General features: G+C 44.3%; 2 protein-coding genes across 2 annotated transcripts in view; one reads left to right on the forward strand and one right to left on the reverse strand.

Moving 5' to 3' along the window:
- The window catches only part of LOC106808925 (small integral membrane protein 7-like), a 12408-nt gene extending 7730 nt beyond the window's left edge, over positions 1-4678 (reverse strand). The window contains exons 1-2 of the mRNA XM_014811846.1: positions 4502-4678; positions 4243-4284 (exon numbers count right to left, since the gene is read on the reverse strand). Coding sequence (XP_014667332.1) covers positions 4243-4284; positions 4502-4527 — 68 coding nt within the window. The 5' untranslated portion in view covers positions 4528-4678. The remainder of the gene's footprint in view (positions 1-4242; positions 4285-4501) is intronic.
- Positions 4679-4830: 152 nt separating this feature from the next.
- Positions 4831-10157, forward strand: part of LOC106808926 (intron-binding protein aquarius-like) — a 54786-nt gene continuing 49459 nt past the window's right edge. The window contains 1 exon segment of the mRNA XM_014811847.1: positions 4831-5085. The gene's annotated coding sequence lies outside the window, so the exon portion shown is untranslated.

Consider the following 10157-nt stretch of genomic DNA (forward strand, 5'->3'; position numbering starts at 1 on the left):
AAAATATTGAAATGTTATATCTTATTTTTTATATTTTATTATTTTGCAATAATAAATTATTAGAAATTGCCAATGATATATAAATGGTGAATAGACTAGAGAGTCTTAGAAGTAATATTCATAGGGCATGTATACTATTTATACATCTCTATGTTATATATACAGTGCACAGTTGCTGAGAAACAACTACACAGTATAAGCGTAGTGCCCGCATTATGGAGGAAAAAAGGGGTATCGAAGTGGAATCGAAAATACAGGGAAAAATATCGAGATCGGATCGAGGGAGAGAATCGCGATCGATTCGATTTCGGTGGATCTTACAGCCCTAGTGGTGTTGTTCACTCAATATTAGCGTAGGACCAACTGGCTGGCCGCTTTAACATGCCTGCTAAGACACTTGACATCTTACAAGTTGCAAGCGCGTAGTGGGACGAGTAAAATAAAAGTTGATCGACTCCTCACAAAAAGCAGGTGTGCCATTTTCACAGCATATTTTCCCATGTAGTGTTTTCTAACATAAACATTGTTCCAAACTATGCACTGTTAACTCAAATTCAAGAATAGGTTGTAAAATTTTTCATATAACGTGACGTGGGCAATTCATTTGTCTACTGGGCCAAGGCGACCTTAGCCGCACCTCTCAGATTTTAATGACGAGGTCAGAATTACAGTAACTACGGTTATCGTTCATATGGTTAGGTAAACTAACCCGACCAGGCTGTGTGACTAACGTCAATATACATTATTCTAGGGGTTTCTAACCGCTAGCCTAGGCCTAGCAATACCATTTCTTGGAGCTAATGAATAATGGTTAGGGAGGTTCGGAGTGATGGTTGCGACACATACACGCATGATTGCGCAATGGGACGCTCTGCTGATTGCCGTGTGTGTGTGTGTGTGTGCAGGCTTTCATTTTTAAGGGCCTGATCGCGCCCAGCGCACCCCAAATGTTGCCATGGTGCGTGCATCATCCGCCTAATAAAATGGTTTAAATATCGCGCCACCAAAAGTCCATTAGTACTACTAGTACTACTAGTAATACTAGCAGAGCTAATAATGACAAATGTCATTTAATAGCTCCTGATACTAGTAAAACTAGTAAATACTGGCAATGCCACCTGTCCACATTATTACAAGGTTAGCCGAACACACAACAATTTGGTGTGTAAGCTAACTGAACGTATGACAGAGGTACAGGTTACTACTCTCTGGTTTATACAACTAGACAACAGAATCAAATATAGGTACCTACACGGTAGCCCACAGTTAACCTGCTCGTTTTCCACTATATGCCGAGAAGCTGGTTTTCTGCCGACGTGAAACAGTCGTAGGGCTGGAGGGCTACATACGTGCTACTAACGTACAAGTAATTGTGCTAGTTTGTGATAGATTGCGATGATATTTTGTGGTGAAATATGCAGGTACATGGATTAGCGTCTCTAAGGATGAAGATCAGAATAATCAAACAAGTTTATTTACATCCGATCAACTCTTTTATTAATCTGTGTGCTAGTGTTGGGTTGTTGGATGAAAAGAAAATGTAATCATGATGAAGCCATTGAATGAGTAAAGTGAATGATAATGAATGATAATCAGGATTGACATGACATCCCAATTTTCGTTTTGGATTTCACTCTAGACTGAGGATTGGTCATGATTCCATCATCACACCCAAGAGCATGGTGGCGAGAGCCCTCAAGGAGCTCTCCATCATTCCCTTTTAAGTGTGATTTTTAGTGAGCGTCTCCATCATGGCCTCTTAAGGGTGTGATAGGAGAGCCGTGCAAAAGACCCCCTATGGTGTCCTAGGGGATCATTAGTAGTCCTCCTGTACTTTTCAAAATCTGTAAAGCCTGGGCTGTGTGTGTGTGTTGAGACAGTGTTGTAGTCGAGTCCGCACCCCCCCCCTCCCGAGTCCGGAGTCTCAGTCTGCGCCACCCGAGTCTGAGTCCGAGTCCACACCCACGAGTCGCCGAGTCGCAGTCCGAGTCCACTTGGATTAAAAAAGGGAAAAAATCGGAAAAAAGAGAAAAAATCGGGAAAAAGGGAAAAAAGAAAAAAACGGGAAAAGGGAAAAAAGGGAGAAATCGCAACAGCTGCATCGTAGACATTCAAAAGTGTATAGTCAGCCGAAAACACAGTGACACGAGTCATACGAAACGGTCAAAGTAACGGATCCATTTGTGTTTTTACGAGAATGACATGGCTTGTTGAACCCAAATGAGAGAGTGCTAGTACCTTCGAAATGGTAGAAGAAAAGAAAGAATGGTAGAAAAAGCGCAAAGGGACGAAGTGACAGCAGATTCAAACCAAAGCACAAGAATCTTAATCGAGCCATTGAAAACGTTACAGATTAGGCCGTGTATCTAGAAAACCTAGCGAGTTTTAGTTTTAAATTCTTGTAAATGCGTATTACAATATGTACAGTTGTGTGACTATGTATGTAGTGGCCGAGCCGGCCTCGACCCGAGTCCGAGTCTGGAGGGCTCGAGTCCGCAGTCCGAGCCGAGTCCGAGTCATTGCACTCCGAGGCCAGACACGAGACTCAAGGAAAAATGCTCTCTAGGGCTGGTCACGAGGCCAGACCGCCCTCGAGACTAAAACACTGTGTGAGAGAGAGAGAGATAGAGAGAGACGGAATGGCGAATGTGTTTGTGTATGCGTGAGAGAGAGAGGCAGCGAGAGAGAGCTGCGCATGTGGTGCGTGTGAGAGAGAGAGAGAGAGAGCGGCGAGAAAGGACGGGTGAAAGCGCGATAGACGGCGCAGCAGAGCGTCCCGTTGCGCAATCATGCGTGTACGCGAGTCGCGCGATCACGTGTGGAGTGGATGTCCTGACGCGTAGCCTGGAGGATAGCGACCGTGTCCGGACGCGTAGCCACTGCGTAACAATTAATGCCGTTACGACATGGCGCCAGCGTAAGTAGGCTTCAAGCCTCGGAAATTAACAAACACTAGTGTCATAATACATAACAACACTTTATTTTGTACATTGCTCAAAGGATGCAATACAAGTGACGGCTGACTAGCTGGAGCAATGCAAGTTGATAGTGCACGACGCAAGCGAATGCTGGTAAAAGAAAAAAAATGCAAGGTGATTTATGGTGAATAACCATAGAGAGAATATAGAGAGAGACGCGAAGTGTGGTAGTGGGCCCGCTTATATCATTTGCAATCATTCAATGTTCAGAGTCAATGACGACGAATGACAGTGTCTTAGCAGCTAGAGACTAGAGTGCGAGGACAATTGCTGAAAATCGGACTACTTCCTAAAATACTTGCCCTGCCTATAACGATATTGGATATCATTTGTGAATTTATTGTAATATCGAAGTGTATACGACCACAAACATATTAAAGGACACTTTAACTGCGCCTACACAATCTCTTACGATGACAATTCAACGCGATCCTCATCTCACACGTAAATCAGATCTGTGCAGAAGAGATGAACCACTTGCACCTGCTGCCTGTCCTACTAGATGGCGCTTCAGCGCGACTGCCAACAATAGACTCTGTACCCGCCGTCCCACCTCTCGCGCTATTACTCGATGGCGTCCCTCGATGATACTCCATCGAGTAATCGAGGTGGCGAGGCGAGTACCAGTCACTGGAACAATATTTGTCACGTGATAACTAGTGTGCGGCCCAGTGTATTTGTGCACTGATTGTAATTTTGGTGTCTGTTGTGTCTCTGGTTGGTGATGGCTTGTGGCAGTGACTGTTGTCGTGATCCGCTGATCGTGTGATTCACGACACAAGGCATAGCGCATAACACATAAACAATCACACCCTGTCTGCCGTCTCTTCCAAATAACTGAAATCTTATTAACAACCGTGACTGCGATCTGGAGTTAACAAGTCCGAAGTTCGTAGGTATAGGCCGCTAGGCCTACCGCAACGATTTGTTTGTTAGTTCGCAGTTGGGCTGGGTACGCCAGCCCGTGGCGCGTCGTTGCAAAGCCCCTTTTTGCGTTAGGTTAGGCGTGAGGTTAGATGGTTAGGGTTATGGTGTAGCGATTAGGTGTGATGGTTGGAGGGTGGTGGGGATGTCCTGACGCAAAGCCTGGAGGATAGGCGACCGGTTCCGGACGCGTAGCCACTGCGTAACAATTAATGCGTTACGTACATGGGGCCAGCAAGTAGGGTTCAAGCCTCTGTGAATTAACAAACAGCTAGTGTCATAATACATAACAACACTTATTTTTGTACATTCAAAGAGCAATACAGGTACTACTACTTACAATTTCAAGTTGATAACTGCACACGCATTTACGAGCAATGTCCTATAAAAATAAAAAAATGCAAGGTTGATTATTTGGTAATAACCATAGAAATATATAGAGAGACCAAGTGTGGCTAGTAGTAGTAGGCCCCTATATCATTTCAATCATTCAATGATTCATATCAATGACGACAATGACATGTCTAGACTAGACTCTAGAGACTAGAGTGGGGAACAATTGTGAAAAATCGACTACTTCCTAAAATACTATTACTTGCCCTGCTATAACGATATTGGATATCATTTGTGAATTATTGTTATATACGAAGTGTTATGACGACCACAGAAACATATAAAGACACTTTAACTGGTACACAATCTCTACGATGACAATCAACGCATCCTCATCTCACACGTAAACAGATCTTGCAGAAAGGCGAGAACCACTTGCCTCTGCTGCCTAGGCCTACTAGATGGCGCTTTCAGCGCGACTGCAACAATAGACTGGTACCCGGTCCCACCTCTCGGCTTAGTTACTCGATGGGTCCTCGATGATACTACCATCGAGTAATCGAGGTGGGAGCGAGTACCAGTCTACTGGAACAATATTTGTCACGTGATAACTAGTGTGCGGCAGTGTATTTGGTGCACTGATTTGGTAATTTTTGGTGTCTGTTTTGTCTATGGTTGTGATGGTTGTGGCAGTGACTGTTGTCGTGATCCGCTGATCGTGCGTGATTCACGACACAAGGCATAAGCCATAACACATAAACAATCACACCCTGTCTGGTCTCTTCCAATAACTGAAATCGATTAACAACCGTGACTGGACTCTGGAGTTAACGAAGTCCGAAGTCGTGAGGTATAGGCCCTACCGAACATTTTTTTATTCATTTATTTAGGCAATTATCCATCATATACATTGTAATTTTTACAATACTGGGTGCCAGGGTAGCATACTTTTACAATAAAATTCTGAATTCATAAAATTGGATAACTAGGCCTACCAAGGATTATATACACAAAAAGCATGACTAGCACACTTATTTATAATTATATCGCAGTGGCTACGCGTCCGGAACCGGTCGCCTAGCCTCCAGGCTACGCATCCGGACATCCACTCACACAGTGATCGCGCGACTCGCGTACACGCATGATTGCGCAATGGGACGCTCTGCTGCCGTCTATCCTTTCATCCGTAGGGAAAAATATCGAGGATCGGATCGAGGGAAGAGAATCGCGATCCGATTCGATTTCGGTGGATCGTTACAGCCCTAGTGTGTTGTTCACTCAATATTAGCGTAGGACCAACTGGCTGCCGCTTTAACATGCTGCTAAGACACTTGACATCTTACAAGTTGCAAGCGCGTAGTGGGACGAGTAAAATAAAAGTTGATCGACTCCTCACAAAAAGCAGTGTGTGCCATTTTCACAGCATAGTTTGCCCATGTAGTGTTTCTAACATAAACATTGTTCCAAACTATGCACTGTTAACTCAAAATTCCAAGAATAGATTGTAAAATTTTTCATATAACGTGACGTGGCAATTCATTTGTCTACTGGGGCCAAGGCGACCTTAGCCGCATCTCAGATTTTAATGACAGAGGTCAGAATTACAGTAACTAGGTTATCGTTCATATGGTTAGGTAAACTAACCTGACCAGGCTGTGTGACTAACGTCAATATACATTATTCTAGGGGTATTCTAACCCTAGCCTAGGCCTAGCAATACCATTTCTTGGAGCTAATGAATAATGGTTAGGGAGGTTCGGAGTGAGGTTGCGACACATACACGCATGATTGCGCAATGGGACGCTCTGCTGATTGCCGTGTGTGTGTGTGTGGTGTGCAGGCTTTCATTTTTAAGGGGCGTGATCGCGCCCGCGCACCCCAAATTGTGCCATGGTGCGTGCATCATCGCGCCTCATAAAAGTGGTTGAAATATCGTGCACCAAAAGTCCATTAGTACTACTAGTACTACTAGTAATACTAGCAGGAGCTAATTATTAGCTCCTGATACTAGTAAAACTAGTAAATACTGGCAATGCCACCTGTCACAATTATTACAAAGGTTAGCGACACACAACAATTTGTGGTGTGTAAGTAACTGAACGTATGACAATTTGTGGTGTGTAAGTAACTGAACGTATGACAATTTGTGGTGTGTAAGTAACTGAACGTATGACAGAGGTACAGGTTACTACCCTCTGGTTTATACAACTAGACAACAGAATCCAAATATAGGTACCTACACGGTAGCCACAAGTTACCTGCTCGTTTTCCACTATACGTGGCGAGAAGTGGTTTTCTGCCGACGTGAAACAGTCGTAGGGCTGGAGGGGCTACATACGTGGCTACTACGTACAAGTAATTTGGCTAGTTTGTTGATAGATTGTGATGATATTTTGTGGTGAAATATGCAGGTACATGGATTAGCGTCTCTAAGGATGAAGATCAGAATAAATAAAACAAGTTTATTTTTACATCCGATCAACTCTTTTATTAATCTGTGTGCTAGTGTTGGGTTGTTGGATGAAAAGAATGTAATCATGATGAAGCCATTGAATGAATAAAGGTGAAGATGAATGATAATCAGTGGATTGACATGACATCCCAATTTTCGTTTTGGATTTTACTCGTAGACTGAGAGATTGGTCATGATTCCATCATCACACCAAGAGGCATGGTGGAGAGCCCTCAAGGAGCTCTCCACATTCCCTTTTAAGGTGTGATTTTTTAGTGGAGCTTCTCCATCGGCCTCTTAAGGGTGTGATTATGGAGCGTGAAAAGACCCCTATGGTGTCCTAGGGGAGTCATTAGTAGTCCTCCTGTACTTTTCAAATCTGAAAGCCTGGGTGTGTGTGTGTGTGAGACAGTGTTGTAGTCGAGTCCGCACCCCCCCCTCCCCGAGTCCGAGTCTCAGTCTGCGCCACCCGAGTCTGAGTCCGAGTCCACACCACCGAGTCCGAGTCGGTCCGAGTCCGAGTCCACTTTTGATTAAAAAGGGAAAAAAATCGGAAAAAAGAGAAAAATCGGGAAAAAGGAAAAAAGGAAAAAATCGGGAAAAGGGAAAAAAGGGAGAAAATCGCAACAGTGGCATCGTAGACATTCAAAAGTGTATAGTCAGCCGAAAACACAGTGACACGAGTCATACGAAACGTTGTCAAAGTAACGGATCCATTTTGTGTTTACGAGAATGACATGGCTTGTTGAACAAATGAGAGAGTGCTAGTACCTTCGAAATGGTAGAGAAAAGAAAGAAGTGGTAGAAAAAGCGCAAAGGACGAAGTGACAGCAGATTCAAACCAAAGGACAAGAATCTTAATCGAGCCATTGAAAACGTTACAAGATTAGGCCGTGTATCTAGAAAACCTAGGAGTTTTAGTTTAAATTCTTGTAAACTGCGTATTACAATATGTACAGTTGTGTACTATGTATGTATGTGGCTCGAGCCGGCCTCGACCCGAGTCCTCGAGTCTGGAGGGCTCGAGTCCGAGTCCGAGTCGAGTCATTGCACTCCGAGGCAAGACGAGACACAGGAAAATGCGTCTCTAGGCTGGTCACGAGGCCAAGACCGCCTCGAGACCTACAAACTGGTGTGAGAGAGAGAGAGATAGAGAGAGAGGGAATGGGAATGTGTTTGTGTATGCGTGAGAGAGAGAGAGCGAGAGAGAGCTGCGCATGTGTGCGTGTGAGAGAGAGAGAGAGAGAGCGCGAGAAAGGACGGATGAAAGGATAGACGGCAGCAGAGCGTCCCTTGCGCAATCATGCGTTTACGCGAGTCGCGCGATCACTGTGTGAGTGGATGTCCTGACGCGTAGCCTGGAGGATAGGCGACCGGTTCCGGACGCGTAGCCACTGCGTAACAATTAATGCGTTACGTACATGGGCCAGCAAGTAGGGTTCAAGCCTCTGTGAAATTAACAAACAACTAGTGTCATAATACATAACAACACTTATTTTTGTACATTCAAGAGCAATACAGGCTACTACTTACAATTTCAAGTTGATAACTGCACACGCATTTACGAGCAATGTCCTATAAAAAAAAAAATGCAAGGTTGATTTTTGGTAATAACCATAGAAATATATAAGAGAGACCAAGTGTGGCTAGTAGCCCCTATATCATTTCAATCATTCAATGATTCATATCAATGACGACAATGACATGTCTAGACTAGAGACTAGAGTGGGGACAATTGTGAGAAATCGACTACTTCCTAAAATACTTGCCCTGCTATAACGATATTGGATATCATTGTGAATTATTGTATATCGAAGTGTTATACGACCACAGAACATATAAAGACACTTTAACTGCGCTACACAATCTCTTACGATGACAATCAACGCATCCTCATCTCACACGTAAACAGATCTTGCAGAAAGGAGAACCACTTGCCCTGCTGCCTGCCTACTAGATGGCGCTTTCAGCGCGACTGCAACAATAGACTGCGTACCCGCCGTCCCACCTCTCGGCTATTACTCGATGGGTCCTCGATGATACTCCATCGAGTAATCGAGGTGGGAGGCGAGTACCAGTCTACTGGAACAATATTTGTCACGTGATAACTAGTGTGCGGTACCCAGTGTATTGGTGCACTGATTTGTAATTTTGGTGTCTGTTGTGTCTCTGGTTGTGCATGGTTGTGGCAGTGACTGTTGTCGTGATCGCGATCGTGGTGATTCACGACACAAGGCATAAGCCATAACACATAAACAATCACACCCTGTCTGTCTCTTCCAATAACTGAAATCTTATTACAACCGTGACTGCGTCTGGAGTTAACGAAGTCCGAAGTCGTGGGTATAGCCCCTAAGTGCCCTACCGAACCATTTTTTTGGACGCTGGATATTTCGTCCGAGATCGGACACCTGTTCGTATGCCGCTATTCGTCCGTGAGCAGTTGCTGCGCATGGCGCCTGCTTCATGTTTGTATTACATAAATTGTAATTAATGCGCTAGTCTACGGGAGAGCCTGCCTCTCTCCAACCTAACTCTAATACTAATTTCCACTAATATATTCTAACTCTAAAGCTAGACTCTATACTATATCACAATCCTAAACCTACCAAGTACGCCATCATTATAGACTTATAACGCCTGGTACCTTTGTTCATATTAGGCCAAATATAAGCTACCAAACACTATCTATGGTGTATAACCACATAACGGCAACGCATGTGACTGCAGGGGAGTCACGTACAGCCTTATTATTGATTAGGGCTGCCGTAGCAAAACGCAAGCGAATAGAATACTAATATCATAAAATTTAGAGCGTCTAGATTTTAGAAATTGGCTGGGGGAAACCCCCCCAGACCCCGCCGTTCACACTTCCGATCTCGCGGCCACTAGAGCCCGGTGGCGCCTGCGGCACCTTACATCAAACAACTGCTCTTGGCGAAGAGCGCACATACGAACAGACGTGCCAGATGCCATCGGACGAATATCCACGGTCGTTTTTATTGCCGAAGATGGAGGTACGCAGCAAACGTGTCGTTCAAGCCCCTTTTTTCTTAGTTAGAGTTAGGGTTAGGGTTTAGGGTTAGGGTTAGGTTAGGGTTTATGGTTAGCGTTAGGTTTAGGGTTAGGTTAGGGTTCTTGCCCCTCATCTAAACTCTCAAATCGTGAAAATTTATTTCCCAGCGCGCTTATTTCGTAACATCTGGCGCGACCGCCGCCATCTTTGGCTCTGCTTAGTATGAAAGCGAATGGACTGGCGCCTGACCCGTAGCCTCGAGACATTAAGGCCCATGAGAATGAAAAATCCGGTTCCGTCCACCGCCGCATGCCGCTTTAGTTCCCCGCCAAAAAGCTGATTATTTTACCAAAAATTTCATTATTTTGGTAAAAAAATTCCCTCAACTGAAACATTAATAGGACTAATCACAAGGTTGACTTAGCGCTAACAGCAATTCTGGTGGATTTTGACA

Source organism: Priapulus caudatus, unplaced genomic scaffold, assembly GCF_000485595.1.
Source record: "Priapulus caudatus unplaced genomic scaffold, Priapulus_caudatus-5.0.1 Scaffold314, whole genome shotgun sequence".
Classification (NCBI taxonomy): domain Eukaryota; kingdom Metazoa; phylum Priapulida; class Priapulimorpha; order Priapulimorphida; family Priapulidae; genus Priapulus; species Priapulus caudatus.